Consider the following 26722-nt stretch of genomic DNA (forward strand, 5'->3'; position numbering starts at 1 on the left):
GGCCCGGGCATGTTTATACAATCAGGCTCATAAATTGCATATCATATGATGGACTCAGATGGACATCCAATTATAGGCATGCCTTTCCTAAAAATCATTATGTTAAGTTTGAGTATCAACAACTGTACACGTACATACAGTGAGCTCTATATTTTTTTTTATTAGAAATATGTTGCTTTTTAATCGCTAAGTGTGTAGGCCATAAAAAGATGAAGCCTACTAGTAGCACTGTCTCTAAGTCTCTACGGATGTAGGCTATTACATTATTTCGAAAAATGTGTTAGATTAAATTAGTATTACACTGTAGAGACATTTCTGTTTAAACACAATGCTCAAAAGACCGCTTTTATAAGAGAATATTATAAAACGTTTAACAATTTAATACATAGTGGTATCCATGCGGACCTTTCGGTGGCCCTACCGGCCCATTTAGTACCGGCCCACAGGGCATTCGCCCAAATGTCCATATAGCCAGTCCGCCCCTGGTTAGAAACAAACATAGATGCTTTCTTTTTTTTTTTAGTAGCTAGTTTACTAGAAAAATCACAGTTAACTAATATTTATATTTGTTGTGAACATTTCTTGTACATTTTATAAATATATTTGACTAATTGATACTAAAAGAACACAAAATTTTATCTTTCTTTGTTTACCAATTGTAAACATAGTCTCCTTTACATTTATGTATTGTTTTAGAATTGGTGTATTTTATGAAAAATTCGCTTGCATAATTACTTTTATAAACCTAACGCTTTGCTTTTATAAAACAAAAAGTAGCCGTTGCACCTAAACTTTGCAAGCCACATCGCATGGTGAAATAAGATTTTTCATTTTTCTTCTAGTTTTTGAGATTTAAGTGTGACAGACGGACATTTTGCACAAACCAAATAGCGGCTTTTCCCCTTACGGGGGCCGCTAATAAAATCACTTAGTTTAAACAAGCTTTTAAGAAATATTAATCGTACAGCCTTATAATATGTTCTAGTAGGTTTTAATAATAAGGCATATTTCAGAACTTGAAAACTATTGGGCAGATGGACAGGCCATCTGTTTCTGTGGCCCACGGTTAACGAGGGTGTTATGTGGCCAACCGCCTTTACCTTCCCCAACTAATGTCAGGTTTCTAATAGAGCTGCATGGACTCCTTAAAGTACAGAAATTATAAAAACCCAGTATTTACCAGTATTCAAACCCAGGACTCCAATTCAGAAACGAAGCTCTTTACCACTCAGCCCCCGCGCAATGCGTATGTGGAAAGGCTGTAGATGTATTGACAATTTAGTCTTACTAGGACATTATGCAAAGTCGTTGGTCACCGTAGTTTAGATTATCATTTTGAGAATAAAAACTCATTATAAGGAGAATGAATTCGTCTCTCATTGGCCATTGAAGTTCTTGATCTGACTCATTCACTTTAATTAGTTGTCTGTAACAATTTTATTGACAAATACAACATTTCCGAAAATTGTTAAAATTGTATTTTATGGAATAACCAAACAAACAAACAACAAACTGTGATGTGCTATTACTGCATTCTAAATGGTTTTAGTACAAAAAGCTTAAAGCGTAGGGAATTAGAATCCCATTTAGGAGTGGATTTAATCTCCAATCTTTCGAGAGTGTTATTAATGATTTTTTTCCTGTACTTCTTTTTAAAAAAAGTTAAACACTTTACATGTGATCAGCACACTTTACATGTGACCAGTTCAGTAGCGTATGTGCTTATTGTCTGTTTGTTTGGTGATCTCAATCTGCCTTTTGTTGCAGGGAATAAAAAGTCACTTCAAATTAAAATGTATAGTTTCACAGCTTTAACATATGGTATGGGGAGGGTTGGATCAATGTCTTTCACAACACGTTTCAGTTTGATGTTTCACGTTTGGTTCATATTATCAGGAATATTTGGCGAGCTATTTGCTTTTAATGTTAATCTGGATAATGTACAGATTCTGAAAGATAGCAGTGGACACGGAAACTTGTTTGGATATAGTGCAGCCCTCTATACGTCAGATGATGGTGGCATCGAGTAAGTGCTGAATTTAAAACACATTTGTAGAGACATTGATGTAGGACTGGGTGGTCAACCTGTGGGGCGCGACTCCTTTGGGAGTCGAATGACCATTTGCTAGGGGTCGCGTAAGACAATTGGAAAATTGGTTGTGTTTTTTTTTAGGGGGGGGGGGGGGTTCATTTCTTTACTTTAGTCGATATACATTTACATTTGTAATGCCGTACCTTAGTTCTCTGCCCAATTTATGAAGCCTAACAAACGTCCGAGCTTTGCCGATAAGGACATCCAGTATTTTAGTTTTGAAGGCTGATAGAGTCAAAAAATTCAGGCTTGACTCAGGTGGCAAGTAGCAGTACATAGCAGCCCCTGAATTTCTTATTTGGTGGCTTTCAGAATTACCAGAGCTATGAAACCTCACACAATTTCTAAGAAACTATTGTCGGCGGCCAAGTACATTGCATGAGTTATGGTTGGAGCCGAATTCATTTATAAATTTAGTGCAATTTCCATATATAATAACACTTTTCAATGGAGAATAGTAGACATGTCTTATGATATTATCAATCATGTAATTCAGGAAATGATGTCTGCTCCTTTACCAATATTTAGCATTCTGCGTGATGAATCCACAGACGTTTTAAATTGTTCACAATTACTAGTTTACTAGAGATATGCAAACCTCTCTACAGAACGTGATGTGCCAATAATTGACAAAGTTGATTAATTTTAGGAAATGTAAAAGACTTTTTTGAAAAGATATTTGTGGTGTCCACATATCGTGCTCTAATATGATGTCTCTTCAATGTCAGTAACGCAATTCTGGATCAATTGTTGGCAGTCATTCTGTTCTCTTTGAGATTTGGTTCACGACTTCCTATTCCAGTAATATATCTTTGCGAAATTTCTGAATGTTTGTTATCAAGTCTAAACACAGAAATAAACTTGATGCAGAATGTGAGAATTGCTAATCTAGTGAAATAAAAAGAAGCTCAACCTTCGCACTTACTTTGGCGTGTTTGAAAAATACTGTTGCAAACTATTTTGTAGCTACGTAGTTTACTGTATCAAAGACTGTACGTTTTCTAGCTTATTATAGCAACATGCCAACTTTTTAAATTGTCAGTTATCTATGCAAAATGAAGAGTATAGACACGCAATAGAAGAGTAAATAAATGAAAGTCATAAAAGAGACACCTTTTTGTTATTTAAGCGCAAATATATTTTACATCAAATAAAGCTTTTGTCATGTTCAGTTTCTAACAATGGATACCAGATCTATACAGATATATACATTTTGATGACGATTTTATAACACTAACTAAATCACATTTACCTAAGCCAATGAACGAAAAACATCTTACGGTTGAGGGTCGCCGCCTAGGGGAAAATTGTATTAGGGGTCACGGGGCTAAAAAGGTTGAGAACCGCTGATGTAGGACATAGTCTGAGAGACTCTCAAGTAGAGCATTGTATGAGACATTCATGATTCATGTAGAGCATTGTATGAGACATTCATGATTCATGTAGAGCATTGTATGAAACATTCATGATTCAAGTAGAGCATTGTATGAGACATTCATGATTCATGTAGGACGAAGTCTAAGAGACTTTCAAGTAGGACATGGTCTAAGAGACTAGCGGCAGGGTTAGGGGCTTGCTATAACACACAACTCACACAACACAGACTTAAAAGCAAACTTATACCTAAGAAAACAAAGAAACACATTTACAAAACCATCATCAGAACTCTTGTCATATATGCACTCAAAAACTGGACGCTGACACACACAAAAAAACCCACAGAAAACCAGCTAAATACTTGGGAAAGAAAAATCCTCAGAAAAATTTATGGTGCCATACATGTGGAAACCGGATGGAGGATTCGCGCTAACCAAGAAATATACCAGCTATATGAAGACCTCTCTATAGTGACAGAAATAAATAAGGAACAGATTACGTTGGACAGATCACATCGAAAGAGAAAAGAGGATCAAAGATTGTTCATGGCCAAAACCTAAAAGGCAGACGCCCCAAAGGCAGACCACGAGTACTGTGACTTTATGACGTAGAGACAGATCTACAACAGCTAAAAGTCCAGGCATAAAGACGTAAAGCCCAGGATAGATCAGAATAGAAAGATGTGCTAAAGCAGGTCTGTAGCGTCACTTCGATGGACTTTACCAATTGGAATTTAGTATATAACTTAACATTATCTCATGTCATGATGTCGAATGTCAAAATTCATGGGCCGCTAATTAAAGGTCAAGCCCCTCGGGCCGCCAAATCCCTAGCTACGGAACTGGTTTAATGTTAACCTAGAAACGCACTAATATAATTACTTTGTGCAGATTTTATTGGCAAACATCGATACAAATCATCACTTAAGGCAGCTTATTTTTTCAATACTTTTTCTTTGCAAAGTGATTTACTTCAGTTAGAGCCTTAATTTTTTTATGACATAGTTTTTCATCATTCATTTTTATTCACTGCGCACCCTTTTTTTTTGTTTCAGTGCAATGATTGGAGCCCCCAATCGTAGTACAATTAGAACCGAGGATAAGTATGCAAAAGGAAAAGTCGTTATTTTCAAAAACATATTAAATGAAACCAAACGAACTGAAGAGGAGTTTTATTACAAAAATCCAGCAGGTAATATGACCTAGTTACAATCATGGGATTATATGAAACATGAAGATTAATGAGTAATGCAGTATTTCCCGTGGATACGCAGCTCCAGCTGTGACCTACATATTTTGTCACATCCAGAGCAAGCATAACCATTGTCCACCGGTGGTCGTTTAAGATTTTCTTTTCGCCGTTTACATATGTCTACGGCAGCGGATTTTAGTTTGGTCTCAAATGTGTATCCTTCGGTCTTTGTACGTAACCTCCAGCTGTCTCGTTCTGAAGCCACATGCAACCAGGAGTTCTCTTCTGTGTCAGCTAAGGCAAGTTGGCACCTAAGCTGGTCTTTAAAGCCGCGGCAATTCCAGATCCCACCTCATCGTGGTTGTCGCGTGAACACCCCATGTGGGGGTGGCCAAGTGGAACTGGTTTTTGATTACAGGTTTTAAAGGCCAGGTGATCAATGCAAAATAAAACAGCCACACGTCTCCGCCTCCCACCGAGTGGGGGAGCATGGCTAACTTAGTAGCCACTGTATTCGGCTCACAAGGCTGAGTACGGGGGTGAAAAGATTGGAGCCCAGCGTGCTACGATACGGCGCGCCATAAACGTTGGGGGACCTCGGGGCCAGTGTTTCCGGAGACACCGGCATCGCACTAAGCCGCCACGCCGACGGCATTGGTAACGAACGTTGAAAGAGACGGTCTCCAAAATTTCCCCTCTCTCGAGGGCAAGCTCGCAGTGCCGACAATGGGTTCAGCGGTCTTGGACACCAGTCCAGGACATTCAGCTATTGTCTCAACGATGGGACAGCCTGTGTGTCATACATGCAACCAGTCCGCCCCCCCCCCGGGGCAAAATTTCTCTCTATCTATGTCAAGTCAAGTGTCGAAAACGCGGGTATGAGCATTACCGGTCTAACAGGCTCCGACCACACAACGGCAACGATAGGTTTGTGGTCGAAAAATGTGCTACTATCGGACAAGAAAACGCGGGAGGAAACGGTTTCCTCTGGATGTGAGACAGGTGGCCAGCATCCCTCGGGTACGACGCCCGAGCCCAGCCCACTAACACAGAGCGCCACGATGGCCTCAATCACATACGGTGGATTCGTGCCCCACCAAAAGACCGGCAATACCATAGGATGTGAGACAGGTGGCCAGCATCCCTCGGGTACGACGCCCGAGCCCAGCCCACTAGCCCAGAGCGCCACGATGGCCTCACGCACAAACGGGGGAGTTGTGCCCCCCACGAAAACCCGAAAGGTGACCGTACTAGGAGGCAAAGCTAGAGGACGTGGTACACCCTCATTCACCAGAACCCGAAAGGTGAACGCACCAGGAGGCAAGGCAGGGGGGAGTGGTGCCCCCCCCCACCCGGTTACGACCGAAGCAAACAGCTACGAATTATCCACCTCAATCTGAATCGGCAGTTCTCGCTGAAACGGATTGAGGTCTATACGATAGCAGAGCAATACGAGGCAGATGTCCTACTGTGCCAAGAGACTTTACGCTCAGACGAGGGGCCACCTCTTCTTTACGGCTTCACAGCCTACCGGTGTTCCTGCTCGAGGTGCCAGGTACTTGTAACGTAATACGCTTACAGCCCGAGTAGTGGAATCCAGCGCCCCTGCGGGACCCGGTGGGACTGACACTTTGACAGTGGAGGTGTACAAATATGGTCAGCGATTCACATGCGTAAACCTATACAATCCACCTAAGTCTGAGTTGCAATTCAAACTGCAAGAGCCTTTTGGTACAAGGGTGATCGTTGCGGGTGATTTTAACGCTAAGTCCCCAGCGTGGGGATGCGCGGACTCTGATATCCGAGGGCGCCGGCTACTTGAGATATGTGACGAAACAAATCTGGTTGTTTTGCAGGGCAAAGACAGCCCCCCGACCTTTCTGCACACCGGGCATGGGGGTATGTCGCGGCCAGACTTGTCCCTGGTGTCAACTGACTTAAGGTCACAGTCAAGAGTGGACGTGCTCAACGATGTCGGTAGTGATCATCTGCCGGTCTTGGTCACAATCGAACTCGGAAAGCTCAATGTGAGTACCCCATATACAGAACCAAAATGGGTGTATAAACGTGCTAACTGGGATCTGTTTAGGAGTGCATCGGATGTAGCTCTGGAGGAGAGGATATTCAAGCAGATTGCATTAACCGGACTTATGGACTCTTTGTCAAAGCCATCTTAGGTGCTGCTCGAAAAGCTATCCCGAGGTCCTACGGGGGGCGCAAGTTTAGCCACTTTTGGTCTCCCGCACTGGCACGCCTAATCCGACTAAGGCGGGCTGCACGCAGGCAGCATAGTCGTCGAAAAACCGATGAAACCAGAAGAGCTTACAACAAGCTAACGGCGGAGGTAAAGGAAGCCATTGCGGAGGGTACGAGACAGAAGTGGGCGAAGACATGTGCTAACCTGGATCTTGCGGACGGACGACAGGCATGGAAACTTCTCAATAACCTAACCAGGGCGAAAGAACCAAAAGCAGCTGCGCCCCTGCAAACGGCTCAAGGCTTGGTGGTCACTGACTCTAAACGGTCGGACGCTCTAAACCATGCCTTTGCGGCTATCTCTAGGACGGGTGAGAGGAGCGAAGTGTCGAAAGCTCTAGACAGCATCAGGAAGGCGAAAGCGAAACGCAGATATGTCTATGGTGAGGATGAGACGAGCACATTCATCAACTCTTTTACCTACGGAGAGCTAGACATTGCACTTCGGAAGTGCAAGTTGCGCAAGGCACCGGGGCCAGATGGGATCAGCAACGAAATGCTGAAACATCTCGGTCCCATAGGCAGAAGGAAACTGTTGGATTTGATCAATCGTACTTGGACTAAGGGGGATTTCCCCAAGGCTTGGCGAGTGGCAACGATTGTTCCCCTGCTCAAAAAGGGGAAAATCCCAGATCGTGCAGAAAGCTACCGACCCGTCTCGTTGACGTCCAACGTCGGGAAGGCGGCCGAACGCATGGTCAACAGAAGGCTCACATGGTTTCTAGAAACGAAGGGTCTCATTGCTCCTGAACAGGGCGGGTTCAGGAGGCAACGAAATGCGATCGATCAAGTGACGTTATTCATGCAGAAAGTGGCGGATGGCTTCCAGTGGGGCAACACAAATCGACCTGGTCAGTCGACGCTAGCGGTATTTATCGATCTCAAGCAGGCCTACGACAGAGTATGGAGGCCCGGCTTGTTGTTGAAACTGATGAACTTAGGTGTCGGTTCATATATGCTTAGGTGGATCCAAAATTTCCTCACGGAAAGAACGGTACAGACTCGTGTTGGTAAGCACTTGTCGAGGAAACTTCCACTTGAGCAGGGGGTGCCGCAGGGATCGGCACTCAGCTGTACGCTGTTTTTGGTCTTTATCAACGACTTGCCGGCTCTTTTGAAATGTCAGAAGCTGTTGTTTGCAGATGATATCGTGTTGTGGGAGTCAGGGAGAGACCGTCAACAACTCATTGACACTCTCCAGCAGGCATTAACAACTATATCCTGCTACGCCAGAATGTGGAACCTTGAGGTAAACCACTCGAAGTCGGTTTACTCATGGTTTACGCTGGGCCGTGATATATTGAAGGAACCTGTCGAGCTTAGAATGGATGGCAAGATTCTGGAATGGGATAAAAAGCCCAAGTACCTTGGAGTAATTCTCGATCAGAAACTGACTATGTGCGATCATATTCAGCAGGTAAAAGAAACAGCTTCCGAGAAGTTGAATATCGTAAAGAAACTAGCTGGAACGAAGTGGGGAGCGAGAGCTGACGTGCTGAGAGGACTGTACATGGGTGCAGTACGCTCTCACATGGACTACAGTCTTCCTGTCCAGGTCTGGGCTTCGCAAACGACCTTAGCAAGCCTAGATGCTGTTCAGAACCAAGCCTTAAGACTAATCTGTGGAACCTTTAGGACAACGCCAATTGCCGCTGGTGAGGTTATGGCAAACATCCCACCGTTGAAATTGCGCAGAGAACGAGCCGTCATACTAGCTCACGAGAGATATATGCGGCTGGAAGATGGATGCCCACTCAGAAGTCTGGTCGACAACTGGGAGGGTAGGAGACGCCTCAAAAACCGGCCTTGTTTCATGCATGTGGCACGCGGGTTGGTCAGAGAGGCGAATCTGCCGGTGGAGCGGGCTGCTTTATCCCCGTCCGGTTCTATCTTCCCGATGGAGGCTCTCGGCATGCCGACGATACGGAAGAGCCTACTTGACCCAGTGGTGACGAAGCAGAGTCCAACCACACGGCTACTACAAGCAGCCAGAGAGACTATCGAATCATATCCAGCCGGAGTAACCACCATCTACACAGACGGTTCTGTGCGGACGCTCGAGGGAACTGTGAAAGCTGGGTACGGAGCGGTAGTTCGACTCTCTGGCAATCCCGAAAGTGACGAGCTCAGTGGATCCTGTCAGCAGAAAAGCAGCCTCGAGGCTGAACTCGAAGCAATGTTCCAAGCACTGGACTGGGTGGCTACGATGGTACGTAACGGGACTGCGTCAGCGCACGACATAGTTCTTTTCACGGACTCGGTGGCCGCACTGGAGGCCATAGAACGGCTGGATGAAGGTGCTAGAAGGGTATGGGACGTCCTAACGGTCGGAGGGCGTCTCCTACGATTCGGCGTGAACGTTACTTTGCAATGGGTGCCCGCCCATTGTGGGGTGGTCAGCCACGATTTGGCTGACCAGCTCGCGAAAACCGCGGTCGCAACGGCGCTCGAAAATGATGAACCGTACTCATATGAAAGTGTACGATCCCTAGTCAACCAGCGCATGTTGACACTTTGGCACGACGGCTGGGATTCTTCGGACAAGGGACGTGAGCTTTATCGGGCAATGAGGAGACCAGACAGAAGGGATGCATGGTGGCAACTTAATCGTGCGGAACAGGCAGTCCTAGCCCAGTTCCGAGTCGGACATTGTCCAATTGGTGCTTACCTCGGACGGTGGAAGGAGAACTACGACACGCGGTGTCGCCATTGCATGGAGGACGATGAAACAATAGAACACATTCTTTACGAATGTAGAGTTCTGCACGAAGGACGATTGGGACAAGCTATAGATAGAGAAAATACTGGTTCATGTACGACACAGAGGTTGTCCTTGTACGGGGATAAGGCAACCTTAAGACTCACTGCTCGCTTCCTCTCACGTGCTCTAAGGGAGTAATTCTCAGCATGTTTTTCATTGTCAATGGGGTTTCTGACTCGGTCTTTAAAGCCTTTCAATGGACAACTCTGTTACATTGACCACCTTTTTGCTCACCAAAGAAAGTTGCTTTTGGCATACGTTTATCCCCCATACGGGATACGTGCCCTGCCCAGCGTAACTGTCGGACTATAAGAAGTCCTTCTCTACTGTCCATACCGCGCTCTGGTCAAACTGTTATCAACTTCCCTTGAAAGCGAGGCGTCATTTTATACTTTGATTCCTAAATATGTGAAGTGGTCTACCACGTTAAGGGGATGTCCATTTACGGTGATCTTTGGGGCTGAGTAGGTTTTATTGGGTGATTTCTGGGACATGACTTCTGTTTTCCCTAGTAGCTCACAATGAACATGATCTCGAGATCGCGGTCAACGAATGTATCTATAAAAGAAGATAAGCGCACAGCAATATAGACTACTAAACGAAAGGTTTAATTTGTCTTTGAAAAGATTTAAATTGTATTTTGTATGGTAACTAATATAGTCATCGAACTTAACCTTGACCTAGACATAGTGCTAAGTCCAAGGGTTTTGTTTTGATTTTGTTTTGATTTTAGATAAATTATCTTATATTATGAAATAAAGAGGGGTGTTGTTTTTTTTTTACATCTAGTTTGAATTCCTCTAGTTAAGTGATGCCCAAAATATTTCGACCAGCGGGCCATTCTTATTTTCAACACACGTGTAGCGGGCCACAAAAACGAAATGACATTTACCTGAATTTGAAACTATTCGATTAAAAATCCGTAGATCTAGTATCAGAGAATTGCTTAATTTCTGTACTTAAAATATGAGCAACGTTGTATCTAGCTTTACAACGGATATTTCCTTGTATGTTTTTTGATAAATATTCCCTTCGATCCTCCAATCCAGACGTAGTTTAACAATCGCAGCTCAACCAAGAATGTCGTCAAATTTGTTTTATAATGCCGTTTATATGTTGTTCATTTTTAAAACAGCCACACTTTCCTTACAAATCAAATGCATTGGCTTATTATCAGGTTCCACAAAACAAAAAAAAGATCCGTTCACTTTTCCTGGTAGATTCTACTTTCAGAGCCCCATTTCATAAACGTACAACTGTTAAAGTTCATAATTCCAGATACATTAGTCAACCTTTTTTGGAGAGGGTTTTCTACACTTTGTGACTTCATTTCGGCGGCCCGGCTGCGTTCACAACGCGGGCCAGATCTGGACCACGGGCCGTATTTTGGGCATCACTGCTTTATCAAATAACATTTGTAAAAATGGAAATGGGAAGATCTAAGTGCTTAAAATATAATGTGAATCTTTACTAAATTTGCTCATCAAGTCTTATCAAGTCTACTAGTGACCTACATGTAAATAAACGTTGTACCTAGGCACTGCTCCATTATCTAAACGTTATACCTAGGCACTGCTACATTACCTAAACGTTATACCTAGGCACTGCTCCATTACCTAAACGTTGTACCTAGGCACTGCTCCATTATCTAAACGTTATACCTAGGCACTGCTCCATTACCTAAACGTTATACCTAGGCACTGCTCCATTACCTAAACGTTGTACCTAGGCACTGCTCCATTACCTAAACGTTGTACCTAGGCACTGCTCCATTACCTAAACGTTGTACCTAGGCACTGCTCCATTACCTAAACGTTGTACCTAGGCACTGCTCCATTACCTAAACGTTGTACCTAGGCACTGCTCCATTACCTAAACGTTGTACCTAGGCACTGCTCCATTACCTAAACGTTGTACCTAGGCACTGCTCCATTACCTAAACGTTATACCTAGGCACTGCTCCATTACCTAAACGTTGTACCTAGGCACTGCTCCATTACCTAAACGTTGTACCTAGGCACTGCTCCATTACCTAAACGTTATACCTAGGCACTGCTCCATTACCTAAACGTTGTACCTAGGCACTGCTCCATTACCTAAACGTTGTACCTAGGCACTGCTCCATTACCTAAACGTTATACCTAGGCACTGCTCCATTACCTAAACGTTATACCTAGGCACTGCTCCATTACCTAAACGTTGTACCTAGGCACTGCTCCATTACCTAAACGTTGTACCTAGGCACTGCTCCATTACCTAAACGTTATACCTAGGCACTGCTCCATTACCTAAACGTTGTACCTAGGCACTGCTCCATTACCTAAACGTTATACCTAGGCACTGCTCCATTACCTAAACGTTATACCTAGGCACTGCTCCATTACCTAAACGTTATACCTAGGCACTGCTCCATTACCTAAACGTTATACCTAGGCACTGCTCCATTACCTAAACGTTATACCTAGGCACTGCTCCATTACCTAAACGTTGTACCTAGGCACTGCTCCATTACCTAAACGTTGTACCTAGGCACTGCTCCATTACCTAAACGTTTATCTCTCTCTATCTGCATTACTTTGTAATCGTGCAGCCGTGACCTATCCATTTGTATCTAAGGCTATACGAAGCCCTCTGTCCGAAATGAGATTGTTATTTAATCGCATCCTCTTTTCTTCGACACCGCACCTTGAGCCAATGCTCTGCTCCTCCCAGCCGTAGCGAGGACGGAGGTTGAGTCATGCGAGGTAGTTATTCAATGTCCTACAATGTATAGCCACTAACAATTAGATGAGTTTGACATTGATTCATGTTATTTTAATGCCGATCCATAGGAGAACACTTTGGGAGCCGCTTCTTAAATTGTATAAATTAAAATTTAATTTATTCTATAAAATATAATATTTTTCAAAAATAGATTACAACACAGATTCATCAGACGAGGGCTTTGGTTCAACAGTTGTTGCAGCTGATTCTAGTCATGCTTTAGTAAGTTATATAAATATATTTATATAGAAAAACAAATCTAACAAAATAGAGACATTGAAATGTTGCTAGAAAATAAACTACGCTGTTACTATATGATATTAGCTGCGTTTGTAGTGGCCCCGAAAAAGTGTGTGGTCTGTCTGCCCGTCTCTACGTCAATCTATCACATATAGATTTAAACAAAACAACTAGAAAACATTTTAGAAATCCAATTTTAAGATATTTTGCACCTTCCAAAGCTCTGGAGCATAAGCTAATTTTGAGCTGGACCAAAAATATGAAAATGTAACCTAATATTGCTTACCTTGTGCCTAGAACAGCTAAGTACCTTTCATGAATGAAACGGCAGCGGTCAAGTTTCACCAAAAAAGATTTGTATGCCCAGTTTCGTCCACGTACGCCTTTAAAAAGCCGACATTCTAGTGTTGAATGAATGTATTTTATTTTTGTAAGCATTGGCCTAATTTAATTTTGCTCCAACTTTAAAGTTTAATTCTACACATTTCCTCTTACTTTAAAATTTTTAAAAAAATTTTTGACAAGAACGCGTAAAACTTTTTGTGATGTTAGGAGGTTAGGATTTGTAACATATTGGTAGTATATGTACATTTGCACACTAGCGCGTCAGTGCAACACTGCTTGTGTCACTTGTGGAGCTCCTAATATATCTTCCTTCATCAACACTTAACACGTGTTTTGTTATTTGTATAAATACAAATATTCTACAGGATTTAGAGCTTTCCTTTTTAGGAGGCTCGCCAGCCATGGTTAACGAACCTCTCTTTCAAGAAGTTGACTGGTTTAGGCCCACAGTTACTCGCCTTCTCTTGTGACGTTTCCACTAGATATAATATCTGAGCCAGACGTAAATCCAAGAGTTTGAGTGGTGGTTAAAGGCTAATTTGAGACGCATGCCATTGGAAGCGCTTTATATCTAGTGGAGTGATTATTTCCATAACCACTTTCGGCAAAGACAAGCTTATGGAACGACTAGATTGTATTCTACGTAGATTTAGAACTTGAAGGCCTAGTGTACGATTTTTAAAGTGTTTTTTTTTTAAATACTGTTCTTGAAAGGGAAATGGGGTGGTTGAAGTAATGAATTATGGAATTCACAGCTTATTATCAGAGAGTGTTACAATGCGAAGGTTGCCAAAATAAAATGTTTCCGGACAAAAAGCATTTTATCGCTTATCAAATATTTCGATATGGAATTGAGAAGCCGAAGAATAGTCAGAGATTGCTTGTAGAATGTGTGTGGGGTACAGAGAGGGGGGGGGGGGAGACATTAGAAATTTGCATGTAATGCCGCGACCGTTCTAAGTCAACGTAAAAGAATTCACGGGATCGAAGTTTGATGGAGAGAGGATATTAACATGCGGATTGTTTCATTAAAAAGAAAAAAAAAGGAGGGAATGTTCTGGCCAAAATAAACAATAACAAATCAACAAACGTCGCCGGTGGATAATGCATATAATCAACTCTTTTTGAGGACTATAGGCTATCCATGTGTGAGCAGCATAATGCGTGTCTATAAGGAGTCCGCCAGTGAGTTTCTGTTTAACATCTGTGTCTACGTGAGAACTGAAGAGTTAACTTTACTGCCAATAAATAGTTCTAACTTGACTAGTGTATCTAAAATAATGCGCCAATAAATAGTTCTAACTTGACTAGTGTATCTAAAATAATGCGCCAATAAATAGTTTAAACTTTACTATTGTATCTAAATTAATGCGCCACTAAATACTTCCAACTTTACTATTGTATCTAAAATAATGCGCCAATAAATAGTTCTAACTTTACTAGCGTATCTAAAATAATGCGCCAATAAATAGTTCTAACTTTACTAGCGTATCTAAAATAATGCGCCAATAAATAGTTCTAAAACGGATTCACTATCTCCTACTTTCTTTAATTACTTCAAGAGACACAAACGTAATGCATTGTTTCCCTTTGACTCCATCAGGTGTGTAGCCCTGCTTTAAAGGACTCTCGAAATCCCACCTATACCTTAACACTCGGAAGATGTACACTGCGCGGACATCAAAGCAACGTAAGTGTTTCCGTTATAAGTGTGTGTAGCAGTGGAGAAGATATAATAAACACATATTAATTTAAATTTTAATAATTTTTCGTTTCAGTTGGACATAAATCCATATTTTTCTTACAATCGATCAGACTACCATACAAAGATTGATGAAAGACGTTACTTATTAAATGGATTGGCCACCTCGGGCTTTTCGGCTGATATAGACGAGGTAAGGTGCTTTATGCGTAGATCTACATTTTGCGTCTAGGTAGGCCCTAATTCTAAAAAATCAGCAGATCTGAAGCACATAACTAATCTTTTAAATTTTAATTGACGCCAGACGGGGTCATTTCTTAAAAGATTTAAAATTAGCTGAGAAAAAAAAATTCATAATTATTTTTCTTTTCTAAGTATCTGTCTGTTGGGATACTTGTTCCAATTGAGGCCTTACCAAGTTGAGTAATCGTCTCCGTCTTTTTTATCTGCCTTACTGCCTATGCAGAAGTTTCACAGTGATTTTTTTAAACTATATCTTTTCAAAAAGAGTAATATAAGAACAATTTTTCATACTTTGATTTACCACCCTACATCTAGTCCCTTCTTGCCCTACGAGGCCTATAAATTGGAGAATGTGTGATAACGTCTTCCACCCATATGTAATATAGTCAGATCATATATACATACATATTTTTATTTATTTATTTACATAATATATACAACTAATTGTAATGAGTATGTATGTATGTAAGTCCCGAATAAAAATCAAAACCATTTGACGAATGGACCAATGTTGATAAAACGTTGCATAAATGTTTCTTGAATACTAACGGTAAACCTTATGATATGTTAAGTAGCCCTACCACAGACTGAAGACCCTTTTGATTCGCAAAGACTAAATCTCATTCTAAGATCTAATCTACGCAGCCATAATACAAATCCTTAATTAATAAGCTTATGGTACGCACCCATACATGCTAAAAGCAATATATCAATAGTTTAAGGCACTAATTAACATAATTTAAACAAATGAATCTAATTTAAATCTGCGCCTACGGCTTTATTGGGCTTACACTATTTCATATATATAGGGCCTCTCAGGTCTTTATTTTTGGATTTTGTTGACCTCTAGTTGTACTTTAAAGCTACTTCCAAGTGTTATGGCTCTAAATCATTACCAGTAACAGTCAACTCAGGTGTATCTCAAGGAACAGTCTTAGGTCCACTACTATTTTTAGTTTACATAAATGATTTATCAAATTGCATTAACTCCGGAACAGAAGTCAAATTATTTGCAAGCGATTGCATAATACATTGAACAATAAAAACAACACAAGATACAGAACTTTTTAAAGAGAATTAGATGACTTACAGAAATGGCAATCAAATAGGAGCATGTCTTTCCATCAAGAAAAAAATCTGTAAAAGCAAAAAAAAAAATAAGATAAATAAATACCACTTATCTTATTCATAGTAAACTAGTAAAAAAGACTACAAATTTAAAATACCTAGGTGTTATAATGAATGAAAAGCTATTATGGAATCATCATATTGATGAAATTTTTTAAAAATCGAACAAAGCATTAGGGTTTATTAAAAGAAATTTCTAGAACTCAAATTAGAACATAAAACCAAAATGTTATTTAACCTTGGTTAGGCCAATAATAGAACATGCACTGAATGTTCTGGACCTTCAACTTGAAAAAACATTTAAAAAGTGAAACAGACATAAAATAAAGCAGTAATATTCACATTTGATTAGAATAATACCTTTAGTAAAATCATAAAATTTAGAAACCCTTCAGGATGGAAGACTTAAAAGTGAGGATCCGTCCGCTAAGCAAAAATAATCGACTTAAAAATGAAGCGAATTTTTTTTTTCCTAAAAAGGCAGAAGAAGAGTGTGTGTGTGTATTGATATCTCATGTTTAAATGATTTCCCCCACCTTCTTTTACCCTATGCACATGGCGCCACCTGACTAAGTCGCCAGTTTGACCATCTGGGCAATACCTTTATTGTTCTATTCAAGTGTGATATCTATCAACTTTGTTGACTTATTGGTGGCGCTAGACGACTGGAACTTCTTTCATCCTGCGAGACGCCCAGATTACCTTTCCCTTTGAGTCTAGACCCTGAGCTCGAGTAACACCAAGTGTTTTGACGACCTTGTTTGCGAATAATTGGGAGGCGGTAATTCTGACAGGATGTCACGTTGTCTGTCTTGACCTATCAGGTAATTGGTCCATCACATGCTTTCCGGTTCCCTCCATATTTCCAGTCAATCGGGAGGTCTCAAACTTTCATGCAGAAGATTCTCTCCATTCAAAAGGGAACGTCATTTGCGGTGAGAATTAAGTTTGTGCGTTAGCGTATCGGATTTGCGGTTTAATTCATTTCATATGTATTTAATGTATGCATTTTGAAGGTAGCTTGGCTCACTCTTGGTCCCCACTCGGTACCCAACTCTCTCCTGTGGCTCCAAGAAGGTGTAGCATGCGCAGCGGCCACACCCCGGAAATGACTGGCCGGCTAAACCAGGTAGAGGGTATCTGACGTGTTCATGGCACTCAGTACACTGAGGTTCTGTCAAACCTAGCATGTGAAGTCTGGACTCGGCGGCCTGTGCGTAACGTCACAAAACTAGACTAATCGGACAGAATGGCAAGTACCAGCACAGTGCTGTGGAGTACTCAAGAGCAGGACAAGACACACAGAAAGTCTCTGGTCATCCACTGCACCCAAACTTGTCCCCGGACGTCTTGACCAAATCTTGCTTCCGGAAAAGGACGGGCTTTAGGGCGAGAGAGTGAAGTCGACGTGTTGCGCGAATCCTCCTTACTTTAATCCAAATTCCAGCGCGTCACTTGTCATGCCCCCCCCCCCCAACACAACCTGCCCAGTGTGCGGCCGAACATTCCGGGCTCACATAGGTCTCAACAGCCACATGAGGAGGCATAAAACCCCAGTGCAAAGCCCTCAGCCCCCTGGATGACAAAGTGGTTATTATCGAGCAATGATTGTCAAACTGTTAGTGGATGGATAGATAGATAATTCAATATGAGTGAGAGTTATTAGATAGATAGATAGATAGATAGATAGATGCATTATGTGTAATTCTCAAAAGCTTGAAGTACATGTGAATATATTTCTTTATTGCCTTAACGTATAACCTCATGTTGACAGAATTATCTGTCTGTTATTGCTAGCACCACCTTGTATGTATTGATGTACATTATATTTTATTTTTTATCTCGGCTGATGGCCTTGGTCTGTTTAAATCATTGAATGCGATTTTTTTTTAAATGACATTATTTACCCTCTAGCAGTATTTCTACATGGCCCTTAAACGGGCACACTCTACATTTATTTTGTTGAAATTTTATTCCAGTGTTAATGTCCAACGGCAGTAAATAAACAATGACGTCATGGTCGCTGAACACTATCTATGTTTATGTTTATCTCCCCAGCTGAATTATTGTCGCTTCCTTGGTGAACGTATTGATCTAATCTCAGTGACCTGTATTTGAACTTATGTGATTGACAGCTATGACCAAGGGGAACACAATGCCCTTTTGTGTATTGAATGTATTAAGCTTGATGTTTTTATTTCAGACTGATTGAGACACCGACTGGTCTCTGTTTTCCTTGTTTCACAGAATCCCTGCCACTGAATTCCTGTTGTTCCTGGTACAGTTCCTGTTACTATTACTGAACCTGAATTCCTGTTGTTTCTGCTAAACATGTGACTATTAACTAGATCGTGGAAGTACTCTCCTTGAGGAAGCAACCCTTACTTTAGCCATCACTGAGCAATAAGTGCTACATCTGAGGTCAATTCTCAGCCCTCCACCCCCCACAGCCAGTCTCTTCATCATTGTTTTCACACCGCCACTGCTACATCCCTCAACAACTTGAGGACATACAAAGGCGACCGGGCTACCTTCAATTTCAGCCGATCCTCGCGCTAAAGGACTACAGCACCAAGGCAGACGAATAAGAATCTGAGAAGGCATCAAGTGAACACTAATGCTAGAACATTAGAGCTAAGTGTTCTAAACAATAAAACATTTCGTACCATCAGAAATCAATAGGATGATTCGGTTATTTCACTTATCTTTATTTGTAGACAGATTACTTAAGAATTTGTCATTCTTCTCCCAACCATTGTTAATACTTCCCTAGTTACATTTGTGTTGCATTAAATATTTGTGTCTTATTAAACTAAAGTAATACTTTATTTTCTTATAATACTCTACCCGTGTGTTTTGTTTCCCAACCTGTAATGCACGCTGGTGTCGTTAGGAACCACTAGACCTAATGACACCAAAACTAATTAACTTGAATAATTAATTAAATTTAATTCAATCGCCCCAGCTGCGCATTACAGCACAATCTTGAATTGTCTGCCATCGAAACACATGACCTTAACATTATCTGTCCTTCAGACTGCCAGGTTTGGGAACTTTACATTTAGTAGCAACAGTTTAGTTCACAAGTAATCTGTTGGCTAGAGAGACAGAAACAGAGAGCGAGACAGAACTCATGCTATCGTCCTCAATCCATAACCTTTCAGACATCACCCCAATGTTAATCCTAACTTGTCCGAATTATCCAGATTTTTATGTTTTCTTTGTACTTCTTGACATAGTGGTTTTAAAAATAAATATTGTGCTTAAGCCCAGGCTCATAATTTCTTCCTCAGAAATTTATAGTAATTGGAGCTCCTGGAGTTTTGAATTTTGAAGGTAAACACAATATTACATTTTAATTTCTACTTAATATTTTATAGTAAAAATTTTAGACTGATTTTCAACTACATTACAAATAAACATGTTCAGCTGAAGGATGGTGTGGACAGTATAGAAGAACTACTTATCATTCGATAGTTTCACTATTTTGGACATTTATCCGGAATAGGGTACCTCCGCATGCCAAGGGTGACTTTTTTTTGACCAGCTTTAAGGAAGACGGCTTAACAGAGTTTCTCCTGTAAGCGCTATAAAGATCAACTCAGGCGCCATTTTGCCCTCACCTAGAAGAAATTAGTTGGCAGCAGATGATCTCTGAAAGAAAGTTGGAGCGCTCTCACGTAGGCTGCAGGGCACACATTTGAGGCAAAAAGGAAGACCAAGTTGCTAAAGACATAAAGAAATCTGAAACAGAGCTGAAACGTCTTTGAGGAAAAATATGCAGGGTTTGCGTAATCAAGTGAAGCACTACACTTATCCTTAAACTTCGGAATCGAAGTCCTTGCCATTATTATGATTATTATAAGGTCATGATGGTAATCTTTAAATTAACATTTTTTTATAAAGTTAGCCTCAGCTCAATATGTAGTATGCATTTTCAAATCTATGTTATTTCTGACTATTCAGTATCACTACTAGAGAGAGTTTGTATGCAGTTGCAGACTTTCTTACCCCTAGAGCACCCACTGAAAATGGGCCTGCTTAGCTTATTGATAATTCCAGTAAATGTGTGCATTCTAAAAAGCAGTGATGACGAAAGGCAGGATCGTGGTAGTCAGATGTGGGTGGTGCCCTTCTGGCTTATTCCGTTGATTCCTGGGGGGGGGGGGTCGAACGCATTTATTTCGCAGAGTGAAAGACACAAAGACGGTGAAAAATAGACAGAGGGTGAGAAAGAGACAGGGAGAGAGTCAAAGAGAACAGATATGGAGATAGAGACAGACACATAGAGTGAGACAGACACATAGAGTGAGACAGACACATAGAGTGAGACAGACACATAGAGGGAGACAGACACATAGAGTGAGACAGACACAAAGAGGGGGACAGACACATAGAGTGAGACAGACACATAGAGTGAGACAGACACATAGAGGGAGACAGACACATAGAGGGAGACAGACACATAGAGTGAGACAGACACATAGAGTGAGACAGACACATAGAGTGAGACAGACACATAGAGGGAGACAGACACATAGAGTGAGACAGACACATAGAGTGAAACAGACACATAGAGTGAGACAGACACATAGAGGGAGACAGACACATAGAGTGAGACAGACACATAGAGTGAGACAGACACAAAGAGGGAGACAGACACATAGAGTGAGACAGACACAAAGAGGGAGACAGACACATAGAGGGAGACAGACACATAGAGGGAGACAGACACATAGAGTGAGACAGACACATAGAGTGAGACAGACACAAAGAGGGAGACAGACACATAGAGGGAGACAGACACATAGAGGGAGACAGACACATAGAGTGAGACAGACACATAGAGTGAGACAGACACAAAGAGGGAGACAGACACATAGAGGGAGACAGACACATAGAGTGAGACAGACACAAAGAGTGAGACAAACACATAGAGTGAGACAGACACATAGAGTGAGACAGAATCAACAAGATATTTAAATATGACTACATTTATCAAGCCGAACGAACAAGTCAATGAGCCCCAGTCTATTATCTTCTTGACTTAAATTAATTGTTCCCTCCTGATTATTCTAGAAGTGTCATTTGAAATTTCTAAAGCTTTGTTTAACAACAATTGGATCTGATAGAAAAAAAAAACTAGTATATGATAATGTCCTACTAGTTCAGAATTTCCAGATAAACAAAATGACATAAAACTTCCTTCGTTATTAGCCGCGCTGGCCGTCTGAATTGGTGGCACTACACAATATCTCTAACCAATCCTACGAAACAAATATTACTGACAGTTACGTGGTGGTTGGATGCTGTATCAAAGAGATGTTATACATTGAACTCATTAAATATATTTTTAAATCAGGTTCTGTTTTTGGTTATGACCTCACTACTAATTTTAGCTTCAATTTGATGGTCAAGGTTGTAAACAATTTGAATAATACAAGCTATGGTTATATAGGTAAGTTTTATACGATAACTTTATTAGTATTATATAAATATAAAGGTAAGTTTTATACAATCACGTTATTAGTATTATATAAATATATAGGTAAGTTTCATACGATTACTTTATTAGTATTATATAAATATATAGGTAAGTTTCATACGATTACTTTATAGTATTATATAAATATATGAAATTCTATAATGTATTTCTAAAGGCACTAGTTCTTCCACTTGCGGTGAACGAAACATTACGGGCATTGAATAGGGCACATAAACAAAAAGTTCGCCAGTTTCACGATCAAAAATTAGCCAATAAATGCACCAAAAAAAAAAGACAACTTTTTATTCGCAATTTCGAATTACATTTAAAAACACAAAAAAAACAACACAAAATGACAAAATTGTACTTTGTCACATACCATTCGAGAGTTTTCAATTGAAACTTGTATGTGCAGCTGCCTGCTGCGTTACTGGCTTTGTCTAGACAAAAGTTTTGCAACATTCCGATCAGACATCTTCCTACACTGATGGACAATTAGGATGTTTTTTTTCGCTGTCGACGTCTGTCCTCGGCTGTGGATTTTCGTTTGGCATCCAATGTGTATCCCTCGGCTCTTGAAAGTGATCTCCAGCTGTTTTGTTCCGAAGCCGCCTTCAGCATGGTGCTCTCTTCTATCTCAGTTAAAGCAAGTTGGCGCCTAAGCTTGTCTTTACGGCGTTTTCGTGGGACACCTCTGCTTTGTCGACCACACTTCATCTCACTCAATGCAGCTTTGCACAACCTTTCCTGATAAGATGAGAGATGATAAGATAAGAGAAAAGAGTGTATTTTCAACTTCAACAAACTGATGGTTTTCCCACTCAAAGCACGAGCTCAATCAGTGGTTACACTTGGCATGCTAATCCTATACTTTTATGTTAAAGCATTGAATAAATCCTGACCTGATGTGTTTTCGAGTGACTCAACACCGAGTAACTCTTCTGTGAGCTGAAACCTGGTATCTACTCACAGGATGAATATCGAAAATTGTGCTGTGTCCTATACATCAGTACTTTAGTCCAATGCCAGAGAGCACCTAAAAGAATGCTTGTGTCACCTAAAAGAATGCTTGTGTGTATTGTCAAGTTGGTGCATCATTTTATCAGCCAAATTTTTGTCATGCCAGATCCCCTCGATTGAGTCATGCTATCAAATTTCTTTTTCTGCCTAAGTGTGTCACACCCTCTCCAGCAAAAAATCCTACCCAAAAAAAAAATAACTTAAGTTGTTTTGTTTTTTTGAACCATAATACTGTAAGCTCATTAATTGATTGTTACAATGTAAATTGATATTGGGTTTTGTTTGAAGAGGTAAATGTTTAAGACATTTTATCAATAGTTAATACACAGACTAAAGATGTAAAATTACTGAAGTTGGAGACATTGAATTGAACACATTTTCTTAATTGAATTTTATTTAAGACCTAATCAAGGAAAATGATATTAAGTATACTTGTATTTTCAACTGCTTCCGAAGAAGCAGATCGTGAACTGAACAGATTCTCGTCCCGCGAACCATCATCGAGTGAAGCCTGCAATACTAGCAATCAGTTTGTGGATTTCAAAAACGTTTGATAGCTTCCATTGCGAATCACTGTGGAAAATAGCAAAAGAAGATTTCAACCCGCAACAATGTGTCAAGATTCTGCGAAATATCTACAACGAATCAAGCTGTTGTGTTAGAACAGACGATGGAATAACCGAGCTCTTCAATATCGAAACGCGTGTAATGTGAGCATAATACGTATCTTATTCCCAGTTCATTTCTGCTTGCCATCCACCCACCCCACTGGTGGGTGTCACCCAGATCGGCCCGCAACCCATCGCAAATCCCAGTGACGCCACTGCAGTGTAGCACTATATAGGTATAATTTCAAACTTTTGATTTGTGACGCTTCCATCAGTGTCCAAAGCAAATATTGCTATACAATTGACTGCAATATACTATTAAAAGTACTATTACCTGAAGTAATATTACATATTGTGCCACTGCATGAAGTGTGGTAATTTGAAGTGCTTACTGTAGCAGAACGTACGGTTATATGATGCACCATGACTTGAAATGTTACTTAATTTTCAAGACCGTTTTCTCCCCCAGGCTATTCTATCAAGTTGGGCAGATTCTGTGGTAAACGCGCCAGCTCGTTTTGTGCCGCCACAGGTGCACCTGGAATGTTTAATATTGGGCAGGTAAGATTATTATCACGATCCCTTAACGTTTTATCGAATCCTTTCTGTCTCTTATTGTTTAGCATGAACACACACACACAAACATATGTATCTAATATATAAAGCAGAAAGTAAGGCGTATGTATGTATGTCCCCGCATAGAAATCAAAACCATTTCACCGATCTTGATAAAACTTGGCAGAAATGTTCCTTGGGTACTAACTTAGACAGTAGTATGTATTGTAGCCCTATAACAAACTTAAGACCCTCAAAACAAAACAAAAAAAGTTGCAAGTATTGTATCTTATAAGTCTAGGTCATGTTTACATGCTGTGTGTAAATGATGAGACAAGACCGAGAGGTCACGCATGCGCAGAGATGAAAATCTCTATACCTAAATTAGCTCTCATTCAAGAAAACATTATTTTGTTATTTTACACTTGAACATATAAATACGTGTCTATTCATTTCATTATTTGATGCACATTAACCTTTAAATTTAATTTTATAAAACATTTTTTACAAAAATCGTTCGCTCTAAATGTAAATAGCTTTAAACATCATGACATACTTTTCCGTAACTTGCGGCACCATTATATTGCTTAGTGATACAAATGAAATGAACGTCAGAGGTCATAATATCGTGCATTTTAAAGGCATATTATTAAACTAATTTAACTAATAAACTACTTACATAATACAATTTACTTTGCAATGTGTTTTTTTAAAGCATTTAAGCCTACAGTTACCGATTCGGTTTAATTTTACTTTTTTCTTTAAGATTTACTTATGCGCATTTAGATGTCTTAGCCACTTAGCTACGAAATGATGAATGAAACAGGGCTAATGTATCTAGGTCAACACATTGTACCTAGGTCGACACAAGCTCACATCACAGTGTTTATAGTCTTTTACTATAATAGGCTCAAATTTTTATTTATTGACTAGACTACTGTGGCATTCAAATTGTTTAGATTCTAAATCTAGAGCTACATAAAATTAAACTAACAATGTTATATAAACAATTACATTCACGCGTTCGATTTGATTATAAAATACTAGATGAATTGATTTATTTTTTAAATTATCATCTTTTTGTTCACGTCATTATTGATTATTCAAACGGAATAATTGCATTCTATTTGTAGAAAGAAAAACCCGAGCAAAGCCGGGTAAGATTAGTATATATTACTAGTAAATATATATATTGGCCTATATTGTCCATCAATAGGTTAGATTATTGAAACGTAGTCCGAAGAAACCAAAGAATGAACAGATTCAAGTCTTGCAAAGAATCAGGGGACCAAATGTATGATACACTTTTATGTTTCTTTTACATTGTGTTTTTTTTTTTAAATATCATTTATTACTTTGTATATGGTTTGGGTTTGCCAAGATCCTTTAAATGAAACTCAATCTTCTTATTCTATGTAATATCTCATAAGCCATATAATCTTAAAACCCGTTTATAAATCTTATTCTTTTTAGTGTCTTCTATATATTTCCTTATTTTCATAAATAGGCCTATCGTAGGACATAATCATCTTTTTTTTTTTTTTTGAAGTAACGTCTGTATTTTATATGATAAGAATTAAGAAGTAGATATCACTACCAATGATTTTCACTAATTGTCACTTACCTAAATATATATCCCTTCGTGGAGAATACATTTTGAATCTTGCATTTCTCTAGATGTGGTCAAGATTCGGCCACTGTCTCGGTGTTGTGAATATAAATAATAATCCATACGATGATCTTCTGGTGGGTGCCCCACTTTACACTGAGTGGTCTGACCCAGACCATGTTCCAGATCAAGGAATGGTTTTCATATATCATTACAGTGAACAGAGCAAGGTAACAAGTAAAGTATTTTTAAAAGATGTTTAGAAAAATAAAACTTATATTGCATGAGCGTAGCTGAGGGGGGAGTCGGGGGTTCAACCCCCTCCCCTTAAAGAAATCATCCCAGAGGGATGGAATTTTATGACTGGTTTATTTTCTTTATTACAGGTGAGATTTTAATGATTGACTATCACTTGCCCCAGCCCAGGCAAGGAAGGGTTTGAGTTCTAATATATATATATATATATAAACGTGTGTTACCTAGGCATTCTATAGAATTATGTACTTAACGTAATAGCACTAGGTGAAAAGTTGAGACAAAAGATGTTTCATATTGTGAAGTATGAAAGGCGAAAGAAAATAGGTCTATTATGTAATCATGGTACGTACAACTACTGTGAACTGTGAACCACTTGAGTGAACATAAGCTAATTTATCATGTTAAACAAGACTTCAGTGCAATTCATTTAAGGTAGGAAATATTGACATATATTTTACTATTGAAAAAAAGTGCTTATACACCTAATAATTAATTTTGCAGCCTAGGACTTACTAACATTGTTATTAAGTACTTTGTAAGCCAAGTTTTAACTTTCACTTTGTCTCACTTTTATTTCCTGTCCTCCTTCTTGAGGTTTTATCTTTTCTTTTTCTCCTCCTATGGGCACTAGCGGATCCAGAACTTTGGAAAGGGGGGGGGGGGCGATTTTTTTTCCAAACCCTAACCCTAAACCCTAACCCTAACGGCCAGTAAACCCTAACGGCCAGTAAACCCTAACGGCCAGTAAACCCTAACGGCCAGTAAACCCTAACCCTAACGGCCAGTACACCCTATATGTTGGGTGAAGAAAAAAATCCCCCATAAAACCAACCCAGCCCCGAGAAATATTCTGGCTAAGCGCATGCTATATTGTTTAATTATTTTAATAAATGATGTAATAAATTTGTAATAGATCTATAGTAACAATAACAAATGATCCGATCCCATTCTTTTAGGTCCGATTCGATTCGTAGATTGGTTAGTAAATAAAATATTTATAACTCCTGTTTTATTTGTGTTTCTGTGTAGTGTTGTTTTTTTTAATGAAAGTATAGCAATCAGAAAGACAAAGAAAATCATGAAACATGT

The 26722-nt window shown here is 39.9% G+C and overlaps 1 protein-coding gene across 1 annotated transcript in view; it reads left to right on the forward strand.

The window, feature by feature from the left end:
• Window positions 1–1694: 1694 nt before the first annotated feature.
• Window positions 1695–26722, forward strand: part of LOC106072409 (integrin alpha-V-like) — a 54877-nt gene continuing 29849 nt past the window's right edge. The window contains exons 1-10 of the mRNA XM_056036976.1: window positions 1695–2026; window positions 4524–4660; window positions 12592–12662; window positions 14629–14715; window positions 14804–14920; window positions 19392–19434; window positions 21461–21556; window positions 23681–23772; window positions 24983–25060; window positions 25444–25605. Coding sequence (XP_055892951.1) covers window positions 1794–2026; window positions 4524–4660; window positions 12592–12662; window positions 14629–14715; window positions 14804–14920; window positions 19392–19434; window positions 21461–21556; window positions 23681–23772; window positions 24983–25060; window positions 25444–25605 — 1116 coding nt within the window. The 5' untranslated portion in view covers window positions 1695–1793. The remainder of the gene's footprint in view (window positions 2027–4523; window positions 4661–12591; window positions 12663–14628; window positions 14716–14803; window positions 14921–19391; window positions 19435–21460; window positions 21557–23680; window positions 23773–24982; window positions 25061–25443; window positions 25606–26722) is intronic.

This window comes from Biomphalaria glabrata, chromosome 1 (genome assembly GCF_947242115.1).
Source record: "Biomphalaria glabrata chromosome 1, xgBioGlab47.1, whole genome shotgun sequence".
Lineage (NCBI taxonomy): Eukaryota > Metazoa > Mollusca > Gastropoda > Planorbidae > Biomphalaria > Biomphalaria glabrata.